General features: G+C 37.5%; 1 protein-coding gene across 1 annotated transcript in view; it reads right to left on the reverse strand.

The window, feature by feature from the left end:
* SPON1 (spondin 1) overlaps positions 1-18163 on the reverse strand; it is a 330987-nt gene that overhangs the window by 236068 nt on the left and 76756 nt on the right. Inside the window, exon 3 of the mRNA XM_039352543.1 lies at positions 17003-17136. Coding sequence (XP_039208477.1) covers positions 17003-17136 — 134 coding nt within the window. The remainder of the gene's footprint in view (positions 1-17002; positions 17137-18163) is intronic.

Raw genomic sequence — 18163 nt, forward strand, 5'->3', positions numbered from 1 at the left:
TGACATAAAGGAAGTAGGATTTTTAATTATTTTTAATACCACAATTTATTACAATATTAGCCCATTATTTATTTTGTAAAAGGAATGCAGTTGCATTGAAAATAACTTGAAAGAAAAGTTTCACACTACATGTGAGTGAATTATTTCTCTAGTATTCATTAACACAGACTTTATTATAGCTTTTATGAGAGCTTTAAAAAAGAAGTTCCTATTTCGGAAGTTGCATAAACTTACTCCATACTCTTTCTTTCAAGACCCACAGTCTTGCACTTGCCCTCCAGAATAATTTTACAACTTTCCACTATCCTCTTATCTTTAATATATTTGCAAGGAGAGAGTGTCTTTAAGTCAATGTGGACTCCTGGTGACTCCCTGGACAAATGCTTGAAGGTTATTGGCAAGATTTTTGAATTTCCATTGTCTCCTTTCAAGGCCTGAGAGAGGATGAATGCTCCAAGGTCACTCAACTGGTTTTATGCATATTGCAAGACTATAACTCACAGTCTCCATGTTTCTAGCCTGGTGTCTTAACCACTACACCAAATTGGCTTTTCCTTAATATGTTTTATTAAACCTGTAATGTACTATTAAAGAAATGAGAAGGCATTACACTTGTTCCACACATACAGCCACATTTTCTTTTGTCATTATTTATATACCACTACTTGCGTGTCTGTGTGTAAACCTTACGTTCCTGCTATAATTTGACCTGCAGATATGCTAGCAACATTTACTTTTATTTATTGCTCAGCTACCCACTTGCTATCAGAATAATAAATAATTCCCTCTTCTGTTCATTTCCATATTACTTTATTCTATACTACTTTATTCAGGACTCTGACATAATGCTCAGCCTTTCCTGTCTTGAACCACCAGCCCTGGCCCTCCTTATTCTGAATTTTATTTTTTTCCATTGCAGCAAATTTTGCCATAAGACCCAAATAAGCACTTTTAGCATGAATTACAAATCATGTGCCAAAGAACAAATTGCAAAGGAAAAGATAATAGCTCCATTCTTTGATATATATATATACTATATCATTTATGGCAAATGATTGAATAAAAGACAGCAGAGACATATTATATGCTTGGAAATTAGTTTCTGAGAAGCAGTTTTCTTGGCAATAAATGATCATCTTCTCTCTCTGGTGAAGAATGAAATTCATACTCGCTTTTCAAATACTTCACCTTGATTCTTCAAGTGAGCTAGGGATAACAAATCCCAAGAAGGCTGAAACACTTTCCTAAACCATCTTCTCCATCTGAATCATTTATTTCAGTTTTGGATAAGCCTGGCCTTAATGTTATGTGAATCAAGTAATGCTTCTTTAATGGAAGTTCTTCTCGTCACTGCCTCCCTCTGTTCCTCCAAAACTGCCTTAGTGATTTCCTAACTTAAAGAGATTAGGAGGGCATGGTGTGGGAGTTATTTCTCACACTGATTGAAGGACTCCCAGTTACCCAAACTAAACAGAAGAAGGAAACTGCCTCCCTTTCATAAAAGAGAAGCCCATCCAATCTTTGCACAAAAAGAGGAAAAAATGGGCATGTGTTTTGCTGCCTTAATTGCCTGTACAATACTGGCATTCCCATAGTATAATTTTTATTTTCTTTGCAATAAAGACTAATAATCAGAGTTCTTAGATTGTTGGATTAACTGTTTCTAGTATTAAATGTTACACATGTTTCTCAATCAGCACATGTTAAATCTCTGGTCTGTGAGTTGCACTGGCTACGGATATGCTTCCAGGCATAGTTCAAGTTGCTGATTGTATAAAGCCTTCATAACAAGGGTTTGGGCTGTTGATAAATTTCTCCCTGGTTGCTCCACCTGATTATGGCTGTCCATCCCACAAAGTCCCATAAAGCCGGCTCTGGGCACCATCTATTCTGTAATGCACCTGCCCTTTGAAATATTCCCCCCAAAGTGAAATTGGTCCAGACCCTACTGGCTTTTTACATGACTTTAAAGATGTGGTTCTGCCTCTGGGCTTGGGGACCAATAGAGGCTCTTGCTGATTCTTTCCCCAATTCTCTGTTAATAATAATAATAATAGTAGTAGTAGTAGTAGTAGTAAAGTTGAAAGGGACATTGGAGGTCATCTAGTCCAACCCCCTGCTCAGGCAGGAAACCCTACACCATTTTGGACAAATGGCTGTCCAGTCTCTTCTTAAAAACTTCCAGTGTTGGAGAATTTACTACTTCTGGAGGCAGGCTGTTGCACTGATTAATTGTTCTCACTGTCAGGAAGTTTCTCCTTAGTTCTAGGTTGCTTCTCTCCTTGATTAGTTTCCACCCATTGCTTCTTGTCCTGCCTTCAGGTGCTTTGGAAAATAGCTTGATTCCCTCTTCTTTATGGCAGCCCCTGAGATATTGGAATGCTGCTATCATGTCTCCCCTCATCCTTCTCTTCATTAAACTAGACATACCCAATTCCAGCAGTTGTTCCTTATATGCTTTAGCCTCCAGTCCCCTAATCATCTTTGTTGCTCTTCTCTGTACTCTTTCTAGAGTCTCAACATCTTTTTTACATCGTGGTGACCAAACTGGATGCAGTATTCCAAGTGTGGCCTTACCAAGGCATTGAAGAGTGGTATTAATACTTCATGTGATCTTGATTCTATCCCTCTGTTAATGCAGCCTAGCACTGTGTTGGCCTTTTTGGCAGCTGCAGCACACTGCTGGCTCATATTTAGGTGATTGTCTACTAGGACTCCGAGGTCCCTCTCACAGTTACTACTATTGAGCATGGTGCCACCTATGCTGTACTTGTGCATTTGGTTTTTCTTGCCTAAATGTAGAACCTTGCTTTTTTCACCATTGAATTTCATTTTGTTAGTTAGTGCCCAGTGTTCAAGTCTGTCCAGATCCTTCTGTATCTTAAGCCTGTCTTCTGGAGTGTTGGCTATTCCTGCCAGCTTGGTGTCGTCTGCAAACTTGATGACTTCCCCATCTATCCCTTCGTCCAAATCGTTGATGAAGATGTTGAAGAGCACTGGGCCAAGAACAGAGCCCTGGGGCACCCCACTACACACTTCCCTCCATATAGTGCAGTTCCATTGAGGACCACTCGCTGAGTACGGCCGGTCAGCCAGCTACGGATCCATCTGATGGTGATTCTGTCTACCCCACATTTTTCTATCTTATCAGGTAGTAGGTTGTGGTCTACTTTATCAAATGCCTTACTGAAGTCCAAGTAAATTATGTCCACAGCATTCCTCTGATCCACTAATTTTGTCACTTGGTCAAAGAATGCAATAAGATTTGTCTGGCATGATCTATTTCTGACAAACCCATGTTGGCTTTTAGTAATGACTTTGTTTGCCTCTAGGTGTTCGTTGATTCGTTGTTTGATTATCTTTTCCAGGATCTTCCCAGGTATTGAGGTCAGGCTGATAGGTCTGTAATTTCCTGGATCCATTTTTTTTCCTTTTTTGAGGATGGGAACTACATCAGCTCTTTTCCAGTCCTCTGGTAGTTCCCCAGATAGCTTCTGGTCAAGATGATGTTATAGTCAGACAGCTATTGGCAGTCTCTTCCATCTTCCTAGAGTTTTTATCCAGATAATTCTTTAGAACAGTGCTTCTCAACGTTTGTGTGACGGCGACCCCCGTCACACAAACGTGCCGCGCATGTGCGGTGCCGCCCCCATGCATGGAGCCGCCCCCAAGCACGGTGTGGCGCTGCCCGCATGCACGGCGCTGCCCACATGCGCGGCGTGCATGCGCGGCGCTGCCCCCCGAGGGGGAAAAATGGCAGATCGCCTTGTTTGGCGACCTCCGAGAAATGGTCGATCAACCCCAAATGGGGTCGCGACCCATAGGTTGAGAACCGCTGCTTTAGAATGTTACAGTTGTCATTAGAGTGAGACCCAGGTGATTATGTCTATTTTGATTATCTGAGGTATTTTTTATTATTTACATAGATGGCACCAAATAAAGTTCCATTGTCCTTTCAGTAACAATATCAGCAGCTGCTAAGAAAGATATCACAGCTGTTTTCCCCCTTCTTTTTAATGTTTTGCTATTACATTTTGACCTCTTTTACACGTGTGCTCTTTTTCTTTCTTTTCCATCCCGTGTCTGTGTCCTCTTTTTTAAACTGATCTTTTTAAAAGATAAAGAGAGTAATAAAGAGAGTAAAGTGTTCTGTTAATAAAGAGAGTAAACTTTATTTCCCTTTCTTTTTCCATGGGGATGATATAATATTAACAATTCCCTGCTGATGTAGCCCATTCATATCAATCTGACCTCCAGTAATACTGAAGGACAGAGGCAAAACCCATCTGTAGACCAAAGCTAAAAATATAAATAGAGTCCTTGGAAGATTACCTGGGTCAAATAACCCAAACAAAGGAGGACACTAGATTACCAGCTTAAGTAAGCTGACATTATGTGTTCTGCAGGTTTCTAGGGTGGCACCAATGCTTTCTTCTTCTGTTTTGATTCCTCAGTTGGCACAATACACTTTCGCAGACCAGCCTGGCAAATCCAAGCTAAGCAGCCAAGGTATTTGCCTTTATTCGTTCCATGGAATGACTTCTGAGCTCTCAGTTTTCTAAATTTCTAATAAAATTTTAGGAAGGTACCAATTTGTTTCAGGTTATTTTTAACTCAAAAAGCCAACACATTTCTTCAAAGCAACAGGAGCTGAATTGGTCCCTGCATTTTCAAAACAATTTTCAGTTTAATGGAAAAGAATTTGATTTCAAAGAAGAAAATGTTGGTGTACAGTTCTTGCATGCACCTTATTTTGGAGGGGGCGGGTGGGTGGCTGGCTGAAGGTGTATAGCATGTGCATGGCCTATCTTTCAATGTTTTAATAGGGCTTCTATGGGTTAAGAAGTGTGAAGGGCCAGGATGGTTGATGAGTGGTAATAGTATAAAAAAACCTCACTTGCCCTCTTCACTATCTTGCAATAAGGAAATAAACTTGAACAGACTACCCTAAAACCTTAATTTTACAGATGCAACCATCCGAATCTGACTTTGAAATTGTATGTACGTATGTATGTATGTATGTATGTATGTATGTATGTATGTATGTATGTATATAACAGTAACCTGTAGAAAAACAAGACATTTTTGTTTCTGGAGATATGTTGATTCCCATGCCTATTAAACTACTATATATACTGGACAAGTAAAATTGCTTCTTTCTTAAAGAAAATAATGTTATGTCTTGCTTGTAAGAAATATGTTATTAAAAAATCTACTACAATCTTGATATTGCTGAAGTATCATGTATCAGAAGAATGCTTTCAAGATATGGAAGCACAGCTTTTTCCCTGTTCAGCAAACACAAGTCATCTGCCTTATAGTATTCTCTGAGACAATCTTCTGAACCACTCTATAAGTCTTGACATTCTTATAGATATACTTGAAATGAAATGCAGAATATCTGTCACATTTTGAAGACTTTTTTTTCCTTTGGCATTGGTACGGCTGACCAGCATCAGAAGGCTCTCTTCTAGATTATAAGAAGGCACTATATGCCTCTTTTAAGTATCTAAGCAAATTGGCACACTCTTCAGCAAACTGTCAGAGAACATTATTTCAATTAGTCCTACAAGAATTTGTTCCTAAAGGTTGATGGAGACCTCTGTTGCTTCGGCCTGCAACCACTCATTTTTTTTCTTGGGAATATAAACACCTTAAAATAATGTTTCTAACAGTACTGAACATTTAGAGAATGGTTGGTACCTTATAATGAAAAATATCATTAACAATTACTTTTAGATCCTAGATAATTAATTTGCAGCAGAAATTTTCTGAGTTGGTCCTGTACTATGACTTCTTTTTCAGTATGTAATAAGAACATCATCTTCCCTTCCCTTCCCTTCCTACTTTTTCTCTTCCACAAACAAGAGAAATCTGATTATAGGGTATGTAAGTAGAAGTTTTGGCTGATGGGAAAAATATAACTTTATAAGTGCAGAAGGAGTAATATTAATTGCATGAACCTGTTTAAATAAATGTAATTTATTTGTAACTAAATGTAAATTAAGATTGTTTTTTATCTCCCCCCCCTTTATTACTTTATAAGTAATTTAAGGTGGCGAACATCCATCATACTCCTTCCTCCTTCCATTTTCCCCACAATAATCCTATGATGAAGGTTGGGCTGAGACAGAATGAGTGGCCCAAAGTCATCCAGCTAGCTTTCATGACCAAGGCAGAACTAGAACTCACAGACTCCTGGTTTTTAAGAAAGCCCTGGGAAACCATGAGGTCTTGTCCTGGCTAGGGCACAAAACCAGCTGAGCCCTTGGAGGAAAGCAACAGCAAACCACTTCTAAAATATTGCCAAGAAAATTGCAGCAACTTGTTCAGGCAGCCACCAGGAGACAACACTGACTCCAAGGGTCAAAATAATAATAATAAAAAAGTTAAATTAAATTTTTTACTTGGTCACAGCTGAGGACTTGGAGCTTATTCATCTAGTATCACACTTAATATGAGTAGACTGTTATCTAACTTGAATTGTTACCACTATGACTATTACCTTTCCAGACCACCTTTCTGGTTAATGACAATCTTTTAAGTGGCTCTGTTTTCATTTTAAATTAAAACAAAGTCTCATATTCAAGAGAGATGTATGTGTTGATACTTTTCTATAGGACATGGATTACATATTTGATTTCAATGGAAAACATGGAAAAATTAAATAAACCTTCCTTCAGTGAAGTCACCCAGCAAGTGCTTTATTTAGTATTTCAGTTTCTATGTGTTTCTTTCTTCTATTGAGAATATTATTGAACTAGATGCTTTGTTATGCAAGCAAAGCCTTTCAAATTTTGGGAAAGGGGTACAATTTAAAGTGTTGGATTTAACCTATAAAATCCTATATGTTTTGGGTCCCAGCCCTCTTCAAAACTACTTCTTCCGTGTAGAACTTCCGTGACCAATAACATCTTCATGTGAAAAGATATTAGAAACCTCTCATTTTAGAAAATGAGGGAGGGAATGGGGAAGCTGGGAAGCTGGGAGGAAATCAGAATTACTATGTTTCCTAGTAATTGTCACTGCTTTTTGAAATGGTCCCCTTCCAGAAGCAAGGATGGCACCAATCCTAAAGGTTTTAAAGAAAGTAATAAAGATGACTTATTGTTTACATAGGCTTTTATGCTAATTATTTTGTTTTACTATCCTTTGTATTTATCTTGTTATCTGCTCAGAGTCCATTATATGATTTTAGTAATATAGAAAATTGTTAAATAAACAAAAAAGCCACTTCCCAAGATTTCAAGGGAGGATCGTTTCACATATAGGCTGATTTAGTAAGTGAGATGACTTTCAGTGCTCCTGAGAAAAGTAGTACTTTTAACTGTGCCCACATGAAGGAGTTGCTACCCTTTGTTTCTATGGAATGAAAAAAAGTACAGTTCTTAAATCTATATGCAATTAAAACTCTCATTGTCATTAACTGGGTGAAACAATACATCATCGGTAACAAATTCTGAACCAAGGTACCCCAAATGGACTAGTTATACAATATGTCCAAAATACAGGACTCATGACACTCAAGGAAATGAAATTTGGGAAAGTTATGGCTGCATCAGTATTTCTTGCTGCTGCTGCACTGTTGCTGTGGCCACATGATCTTCATTTTCAATTTTCCATGACAGTTTTCCAGCCACCCTCACAATCCATCACTCCATCCCCCGCCCAGCAGCAGCCACTTACTTGCTTGCTGATCTTGGGCTTGCAATTTCCTGCCAGCTTCCCCAGTGTCTTTCTCCCTGCAAGCCTCCCATAATCAAAGTAAATGGGAAAGCTGGCAGGGGAGGAAGGGAATGAAGGAAATGACAGAATGACAAGGAGGGAGGGAGGGAAGAAAGAGGAACAATGAGGGAGTGAGGGAGGGTGGAATGGAGGAAGGAAGGGAGGAAGCAAGCAAGGGAGGGAGGAAGGAAGGAAGGAAGGGAGGGAGGGAGGGAGGGAGGGAAGAGAGGGAGGTAATGAAGATTTCTTATGCTCCCTGCCAGCTTCCAAAGGTAAAGTTAATGAGGAACTGGGAGGAAATCAGAAGCTGTTTCCACTGCTTTTTTGTCCATTTGTCACCATTCTGTTTCTCTGTTTAGATCATAAAATCTCTCTGAAACAATGACTCAGTGGAGCAGGGGTTTTATAGTATATTATTATGAGGACAATCTGCCTTAAACTCTTGATACTGCCTGGTCTTATTCTTTCACAGGGACATTCAAAGTATGAATCACCAAATGGTATACTATCCACCAAAAGCTGCATAATATACAAATTGTTATATTTTTAGGTACAGTTCACTCTTCATAACTTCACAACAGAATGAAAATTGTAAGTTATCCATAACAAAAAATAGTAGAATCACTTTCTGTAACCTGGCATTCCCAAAATTATACTCCCAACCTCATTATGATGATGTGAGTTATGGTCTAACACAGGGGTTCACAACCCCCAGGACGTGACCCACTACTGGGGCTACTACTGGGCCATGAGCCGTTCAGGCTGTGGAAGTGATAGGCAAGTGCGTGCACATCCCCATTTTTACAAGCAGTGGGCGTGCACATGCACATGCGCTCCGTCTATGCATGTGCCCACTGCTCATGTAAATGGAGCTGTGCATGCACTTGTGGGCCACTCACAAGGAACTACTCCTCCCCTGCCTACTGCTCTGTGAAGCTGGAAAGGTTGGGGAACTCTAGTCTAACACATCTGGAGGGCAATAATTGAGAGAACACTATTGTATATTCATAATGAAGGTCCCAAATGTAGGACTAATACTCCATTGAAATTATTAGAGGATTGAGTTCTATATTACAAATCTATCAATAATTCCATAAATAATATTGATCTCCCCACTCAGAATTAAAAATATTAGTAACACCGATTATATGGAGAAAATAAATACTATCTGTCGGTTGTCCTTGAAACAGTGTTCCACTGAACTAGAGAATATTTTATTGACATCCCTTCTGTGATAATAAACACGGGATTGCAGGTTTTTAAAGGAAAAAAAATGGGTTCAATCATTCTCCAGCAAAGACATCTTAAAGGTTTCTGATGTTATCATTAATTATCCTGAGTTTTGCTTTGTAAAGACACAAACCAATAAGTATCCTATTTATTACACTTTCTTTTCTCATCACTTCTCCTCAAATAGAAGCGGAAGAAAACCATCACCATCACCGATAAGCAGACTGAAGTAAAATTAAACATCTGTTTATAAAACAAACCAGAGGACCACTGACAGCTGTAGCGGAATGGTAAATGTTCCACAGCTGCCAGGTTCCTAAATTAACCATGATATTCATTTACAAGCAGCAAATAACTAGGAAATGATGGAGCTCTGCCTTTTTACTGCTTGCAATGCAGATGAATAAAGGATTCATTTCAAGAGGGGATCGAAAAGGACAGATCTGTAAAGGCCAGAGCTTGTTCCCATTAAAATCAACTTAAAACTCCTTTTGGTGTGACTGAGCTTATAAATCAGATCTTAGCCCTTGATAATTCAGAGAATTTATCTTACTCTTTTACAATGACTCCCTGTGTTATTTACCTTCTAAGTATTTCAGAGCTAACCTAGATATAATGCTGAAAATGACAATTTGTGAAAAACAAAGACCACTAGTTAAGAAATATGAATATACATGAGCTGTGCTTTTACTTTTCTTTTATTACTTTCCAGTTATTTATGTATATTTATCTAGCAGAGCTCCTAAATCCTTCCTAGTAAGCTCTTATGCTTCAGTAATAAATGGGAGAGCCTGACAATATGCTTGAGTTGTTCAGCACTGTAATTAATTAAAGAGGGGCAACTTATATAATCAGGTACTCAACATTTTTAGAACAGTTCCAATTTTAAAAGAAAACATGATTAAATTTTGAAATTTAGTAAATAGGTGTATGATGGACCTTGCAAACTATACTTACTTATCAAGTTATTTAAATACTTGTGTTTTGATAGATAGATAGATAGATAGATAGATAGATAGATAGATAGATAGATAGATAGATAGATAGATAGATGGATGAAGATTAATTGGGTCAATAATATCTTTATATTATCAAAAAAGTATTTATTTTTCTTCAGTGTAAGTTTTCATATCTGCTTAGACAGAGTTAGGGTCTCACTTACTCTTCTACCCTACAAAGTTACTACAAACCTCAAAGTAAGCCAAGAATAAACTTAGAAACCTAACTTGTTTTCTTAATTAACTTTGCTTGTTAGGTTTTAGAAATGTTCATCAAATCCCCATCTGGAACTGTCATGTGAACTTCATGGACAGTTCTTCCAACTTTATTGCAAGTGTTTCAACTAGTTGAAAGAAGAAATCTATAATAATCACCTGGTTAAATCAAATGAATCAAACTAATGAATATATCAAGCTTTTGCTAGTAAATATATTTGTTGGGTCACTATAAGAAGTTGTTAATGAAGTGTTTACTGCATTTATCTCCATTTGGAAGCCATTAAATAAAATAAGGAGAGTACGAGTTTTTTTCCCCCTGAATGACTTCTTGCAACTACTCTGTATTTTACAAGAAGTAGAATTGCTAAAAATGCATATTAAATCAAAATGCTTCCAAAACAAGTCAACAATTAATAGCAATAACAGAAGTGGTATAAGCAATGGACCAATTTCCATTTACCTCTACTGTCAAGCTACCTAACTCACCCCAGTTAGCTGTCATCAAATAGAATTAAGGGGATATATGATGCTGGAGATATAGTGAAAACCAAAACAAAGGAACCCATCTTTCTCATTCGTCATTCTTCTTCCTATATTGTACAGTTTTTAAGAGGAGACTGGATAGCCATTTGTCCGAAATGGTATAGGGTTTCCTGCCTGAGCAGGGAGTTGGACTAGATGACCTCCAAGGTCCCTTCCAACTATTATTATTATTATTATTATTATTATTATTATTATTATTATTATTATTATTGATCATTGCACAGTCAGCCAGATGTTCAGACTGGATTTGGCATCTTTGTCTACCTATCGAGTCCTTACCAAGGACCTGGGATAGGCAGATGTGGATGTTTGATGGTATTACAGATATCGTCGCAGGATGGAAGCAGTTCCTAGTAAGGCTGCCTTTTGCAATTGACTAATGGTGAATTTGTCAATGCCAATGGTGTTCAAGTGGTGATCCAATTGTTTTGGGATTGCACCCAAGGCGCCTGTTACTATTGGTACTACCCTTGCTTGCCTTTGCCACAGACTTTCTATTTCTATTTGTAGGTCTTTGTATTTTCTCTCCAGTTACTTCTTGTCTATTCTGCTGTCTCTAGGCACTGCCATGTTCACTATCCAGATATTATTATTATTATTATTATTACTATTATTATTATTATGGATCATCGCACAGTCAGCCAGATGTTCAGACTGGATTTGGCATTTTGTCTAATAATAATAATAATAATAATAATAATAATAATAATAATAATAATAATAATAATAATTATTATCAATCATCGCACAGTCAGCCAGATGTTCAGACTGGATTTGGCATTTTGTCTACCTATCGAGTCCTTACCCAGGACCTGGGATAGGCAGATGTGGATGTTTGATGGTATTACAGGTATCGTCGCAGGATGGAAGCAGTTCCTAATAAGGCCGCCTTTTGCGGCCTTATTATTATTATTATTATTATTATTATTATTATTATTATTATTATTATTATTATTATTATAGTGATGATAAAAAATGCTGCTGTCTTTAGCCTTTAGCCTTCCTACCCTCATTGAATATGGAGGGAACCTTCACAAACTTTCCATTGCAAACTTTAGCCTTTCTGTTCGGAAGGCAGTAAAGTCAGAACTTCAGATAAGGGCTGGAAGAGGGAGGTCAGTGTGTCCTTTCATAAAGGTAATCATTGAACCTCAAGCTTTTACAATATCTTTTCATCACCAGCTGGTTCATCTTCTCCATCCAAACTCTCAGGGGAGGAACAATTAACAATTTAATACTGAAGGAAATACTATTTGGGGAGCTGACAAAGCAAAGCTCTGAAAGATCTTCATGGTATTGACTTCTGAAGCCTGCATATATTTTGTTTTGCAAACATTCAAATTGGTGCTCCAGCTGCACAATTTCCCAGAGGATTGTGACTTTTAAAAATGCATGTAAATGATGTTCTAAATCTGCCAAATCTCTAATTTGGCAGATTTTATGTCCTTTTCAAGTTTTTCAACCATCACATCCAAAAAGAGACACATGAATAAAACAGAAAAGAAATACTTATGCTGAAAGAAGCAATTTCTGTACTTTGCCTTTAAAAAAGAATGAAATATGTCCTTTTCCAGTTTTACATGTGCATAACTTCTACCAAGACCAGTCTTCCAAATTACATTGTGCCAAGTATAATTTGACTTTTTAGAATACATTATTGGAAGCAACTCAACAAACACAAATACAGGTTTCCTATATGATGGGAAACTGGAATTAATTAGGAAATAAGTGTGTAATAATTTAAAAGATCATGCTATACAAACATCAGTTTGGATGAAACTGAAATCTCGTGCTTTTAATTTAAATACCTCATTTTTAAAGCATATATATATATATATATATATATATATATATATATATATATGACTATAACTACTTTCAATATTTATTTAAGAACTCAATTTAAAATATAAAAATAAATTATAAAAATCTGGTGAATTGAATTCAACAGTATTGTTTTGCTGATGGAAGCATTTTCTCCTGAATCAGAAGAGGCAAAGCCATTCTCTGAAGACTTCTGATGCCTCAAATGCTTACTGTGGGAAGATCTCTCAAGCCAGCTAAGAAGATTTTGAAGAAAACTAGAAACTGGAAAAGAAAGTTCCAGTTTGCTGGGACAAATTTTGTGCAATGCTGTGCTAATAGAGAGAAGTCAATAGCCGCCAACATGACCCACCAGTGTCTTATTATAATAGTCACAAACTTAGATGCCCCCATCAAAGTGCTGAATTCTTGGTTGAAGTATGCTACCTCTGAGTTACCTAATCCTACAAAATGGATTGATGCTTATCAAAGAGTTATACTGATTATAACATCATGACTGTGTCCCAACTACTCGTGAGCCAGCCTTTGATCTCAAGAAACCCTATGCTTATTCTTTCAGGATGGGTGCATCTTTATTTATTCTTCAGAAATGTGTGGTTATTTCTTTCCCATCACTGTACAAGTTTTCTTCATTTTATCTAGAGTCCTTTCAGTTGGGGTTCAAGCTAGGGTTTGGGACTGAAGCAGCATTGATCACATTCATGAATGTCCTCTAGTGATGTTAAACCTCTCCTATTTAATATCAACATGATGATCCATTGGTTTGGGGTGAGGTATCATCAATATGAGGATGATGCCCAGCTTTATATTAGTACTCCATGCCTCTTGAGTGATGCTATGGATGTCCTATCCCAGTGTTTGGAGGCAGTTTGGGTCTGGATAAGGCAAAAAGGGCTCCAATTCAACCCTAGCAAGACAGAGTGGCTATGGGTATTTGGATATTTGAGAGACAAGATTCTTCCACCTCTACTTCTGACAGACCTGGGGGCCCTCCTAGACCAGGGGTGGGAACTATGATGTGATGTGGACTTCAACTCCCAGAATTTCTGAGCCAACCATGGTGGTTCAAGAATTCTGGGAGTTGAAGTCCACAATTCATAAAGGGGCCTCTGTCCTAGACTCATAGTTCCTGCTTGAAGAGCAGTTGGCAGCTGTAGGCTGCTCTTGAAGAGCATTCAGAAATGTAGCTGTAAGGGTAATAAATGGTGCTTGGTACATATTCCATGTAACAATACTATTCGGTGAACTGCACTGGTTGCCAGTATGTTTCTGTGTGCAATTTAAGGTGTTGATAATCACCTTTAAAACCCAAAATGGAATGGGACTGGGTCTCTTTCTAAGAGTTTCTCCTCATCCAATTCAATCCAACAGACTAGGCATCCTGCAGATTCCATCAGCCAAAGTATACCAACTGGGATTTTTCTGCTGTAGCCCCTGCCTTAGGAACATTCTCTCCTCAAAAATTAGAATGTTCACAACTCTGTTGGTTTTTTGCAAAGCTTTAAAAACTTGATTATGTACCCAGGCCTGGGGCTCAGAATGTGCTATGGGATCCATTTCTTCGCTTTACTATTAGTTGATTAATCACCACAGCTGCTGCTTGTACTTATTTATTTTGTGGTTGTTTTTATTGTTTTTTTTTATTATTATTATAATTTTTTACAATTTTACAATGAAAACCCCTTTCCCAATCCCTCCCAACCCTCCCAAAACCCTCCCCCATTCTTCCCAGAGCTAGATACAGAGTTAACTAAAACTTAGTAGAAAAAGCTTATAAACTCAAATAAACCACAAACAAATATGATTATATCCAATGAGCAAATTGTTAAATACATTAACTCTATTATGTATAAAAAAAAAGCAGAAAGAGAAAAAGAAGAAAAGAAAGAAAATAAGAAAAATAATAAAAGGGAAAAAAGAGAAAAACTAAACTATTCTACACTTCTAAATAATATCTTAAACTTTAAATATAAATTATTCAAAAGCTAAATGATATTTTCTAATATCATACCTATATTGTATAAAATTTATCCATCTTTTCCACATCAAGAGATGCTTCTCTTGCGATTGATCTTTCAAAAAAGCCGAAATTTTTGCCATTTCAGATAGGTAAGAAACTTTAAGAAACCATTCCTGCAAAGTAGGCAAAAATTCCTTCTTCCAATACTGTCCTATTAACAACCTTGCCGCTGTGATTAAGTTTAACATTAAAATAACTTCTTTGTTGTCACAATCAGAGACAATACCCAACTAAAACAATTGTGGAGTAAATTTTATCCTTCTTTTGAAAATTCTTTGTATATTCCACCCTATCTTAATCCAAAAAGCGTTTATGCTTTTACATGACCACCAGATATGATAATAAGTAGCATCCAAGCAACCATATCTCCAACATTTAGGCTGCCCTTCATCCACGCAGTGACATTGATAGACTTTATCTACCAAGGCAAATAGGTGGGCGTGGAATGCTACAAGTACATCAGATGGTTGAAGAAGAAAAAATGGCTTTGGAAGAATATCTGAAGAACAATGATGAAGATGCACTGAAATTAGTATATCAGGAAGGCTTACTAACTACTGGAGAGACCAAACTGGCCTACAAGAAAGACCAAATGAAGAACAGAATAGAGGCATGGGAAGACAAAGCACTACATGGCCAATACATTGAAAAAAATAGCTGGGAAAGCAGATAATAATAAAACCTGGCAATGGCTAAGAGCAGGAAAATTGAAGAAAGAGACCGAGGGACTAATTCTGGCTGCACAAGACCAAGCCTTAAGGACAAATGCATACAAAGTCAAAATTGAGAAGACAGCAACAGACAGTAAGTGCCGCCTATGCAAAGAAGCTGAAGAAACAGTGGACCACTTGGTAAGCTGTTGCAAGAAGATTGCACAAACTGATTACAAGCAGCGGCATGACAAAGTAGCAACAATGGTGCATTGGAAGATCTGCAAAAAATATCATTTGCCTGTAAGCAAAAACTGGTGGGATCATAAAATAGAGAAAGTCATAGAAAATGATAAAATTAAACTGCTCTGGGACTTCAGAATTCAAACAGACAAGCACCTGCAACATAACACCCCAGACTTAACAATTGTCGATAAGAAAGACAAAAAAGTCTGGATAGTGGACGTGGCAGTGCCTGGAGATAGCAGAATAGAAGAGAAAGAACTGGAGAAGATAACAAAATACAAAGACCTACAAATAGAAATAGAAAGACTGTGGCAAAAGCAAGCAAGGGTAGTACCAATAGTCATAGGCTCCTTGGGTGCAATCCCAAAACAACTGGAGCACCACTTGAACACCATTGGCATTGACAAATTCGCTATTAGTCAATTGCAAAAGGCGGCCTTATTAGGAACTGCTTCCATCCTGCGACGATATCTGTAATACCATCAAACATCCACATCTGCCTATCCCAGGTCCTGGGTAAGGACTCGATAGGTAGACAAAATGCCAAATCCAGTCTGAACATCTGGCTGACTGTGCGATGATCGACAATAATAATAACAACAACAACTTTGGAAGGGATCTTGGAGGTCATCGAGTCCAACCCCCTTCTCAGGCAGGAAACCCTACACCATTTCGGACAAATGGCTGTCCAGTCTCTTCTGAAAAACTTCCAGTGTTGGAGCATTCACCGCTTCTGGAGGCAGGTTGTTCCACTGGTTAATTGTTCTAACTGTCAGGAAGTTTCTCCTTAGTTCTAAGTTGCTTCTCTCTTTGGTTAGTTTCCATCCGTTGCTTCTTTTCCTGCCTTGAGGCATTTTGGAAAATAGCTTGACTCCCTCTTCTTTGTGGCAGCCCCTGAGATATTGGAACACTGCTGTCATGTCCCCCTTAGTCCTTCTTTTCATTAAACTAGACATACCCAATTCCTGCAATGTTTCTTCATATGTTTTAGCCTCCAGTCCCCTAATCATCTTTGTTGCTCTTCTGTACGTCTTTATGTGAATACAAGGCCAATGTCAAACTTGAACCACTTCACATGATTTACTAAGATTTGGATTGCAACATTGGATTTGCCATCATGCAGATTTTGACCAGCCGTATAAATGCCCCTGCAGCCAGGCATTTTCTGAAATGTCAGCTACCTGCCAATGGAGAAATGGACCACCCCATATTCCGTGGGCCTGCAGCATTTAAAGTAAAAGACTAATTTCAGACACATATCTGTTGAGTCAAAACTAAATCTATTCCATTCTTGATTTTTTTTTCTTTTTAGTAAAATTACAGAGGTCCTGATCTGGTTTCAAAGCAGTGCAAATTGCCTGCATAAAAATCCCTCATTTTCTCCCAGTGTTTACAGGTATTCAGAGCATTAGACCTGGAGAATGGCTGTTTCTGAGGATCTCATAGTACAGCAAAGGTCAGGCTAAAGATCAGTGCAAAGTCATAAAGTACAGTACATGCTGTAAGCTATGCTTTCTATCATACATTTAAACCATAAATTTACTTACTTCAAAATTACACAGCCTGTGCCCAAAGAAGGAGCTGTCCAAAACACCTGAATGCGAGTCCTTCTCCTTGGTGTACTCTCTGTCACAGCCACAGGACAATTACTCATGAACTGTGTTTCTTCTTCATCTATAATCTATACATGAAAAAGCAAAAGTTTATTAGAAACAACAACAAAGTGAAGAAAGGTCCTTGACATTGTACTATATAGTGTTCTGTATGTTATCAAATAGCTGATCATTTTTCTTAATGTAATCTGCTTGTTTGGTTGAAATGCTAGAAGTGGCACTCATCAGAACTGACAAAGGCCTATTAGCAGGTCTTGCAAGGAATCGAATATTTGAGTTTCTGGACTCTGTGAAAGTTAACTTTGATGTAAGCAAGCTGTATTCTTGAGCCTGTTATTAGGGTCTAGCTTTGGGCTGCTCTATGGTTCTGGACATTATGAATTATTTTTGAGTTTGCTCACCAACCCACCCAAGGAAACTATTTTTTAAAAGAGAACCAGCCTTTTAGAAAATATGCTAAATAAGTCCGTTCCTTCAAACTACATGACATCCTACCAGAAAAGTTATCAGATCCCTAGTTAGTATTTTAGTTTTTGAACTAAATTTCCTCATAAAACCCATAGACATTTTTTTAATTTGAAAAGCAAATAAAAAATGGTTTTTTTTCCTACCTTGATATATATTTTCACATACTTCAGAAATAAATTAAGGAGAAATGAAAGAAAGAAAAAAGTGCAATAAAGAAAAAGGGGAAATGGAGAAAAAAAACCTCAAAAGAAAGCTGTTTTTTTTTCAAAGAAAAGAAAAGGCAGATTTACAGAAATCTAATCTGTAATGAGCCATTAAAAGTTAAATTCATTTTAGTAATTACAAGAAGAAAATAATGCAGTATTCATCATTTTTTCTTACTTGTAAGAACTGGCAGCTGTGGCTAGAATATACAAGCCACAGAGCATAATATCAAAAGGCACCCTATAATTCTGCTGAATTCAAGGTTGTGTAACAGCCCCTCAATCAGATATAAATTATATTTTCATCAGTCTATGACACCAGTCTTTTTTTTTTACTAGTGTTTGAGCCAAGATGTATAAATCCTCCATTTATAGAACTTGCAACTGGTAAATAAAAAGAGAAGAGGGAGAACATTAAGCTTAT

Source organism: Crotalus tigris, unplaced genomic scaffold (genome assembly GCF_016545835.1).
Source record: "Crotalus tigris isolate CLP2741 ecotype Arizona unplaced genomic scaffold, ASM1654583v1 scf7180000018436.2726382, whole genome shotgun sequence".
Lineage (NCBI taxonomy): Eukaryota > Metazoa > Chordata > Lepidosauria > Squamata > Viperidae > Crotalus > Crotalus tigris.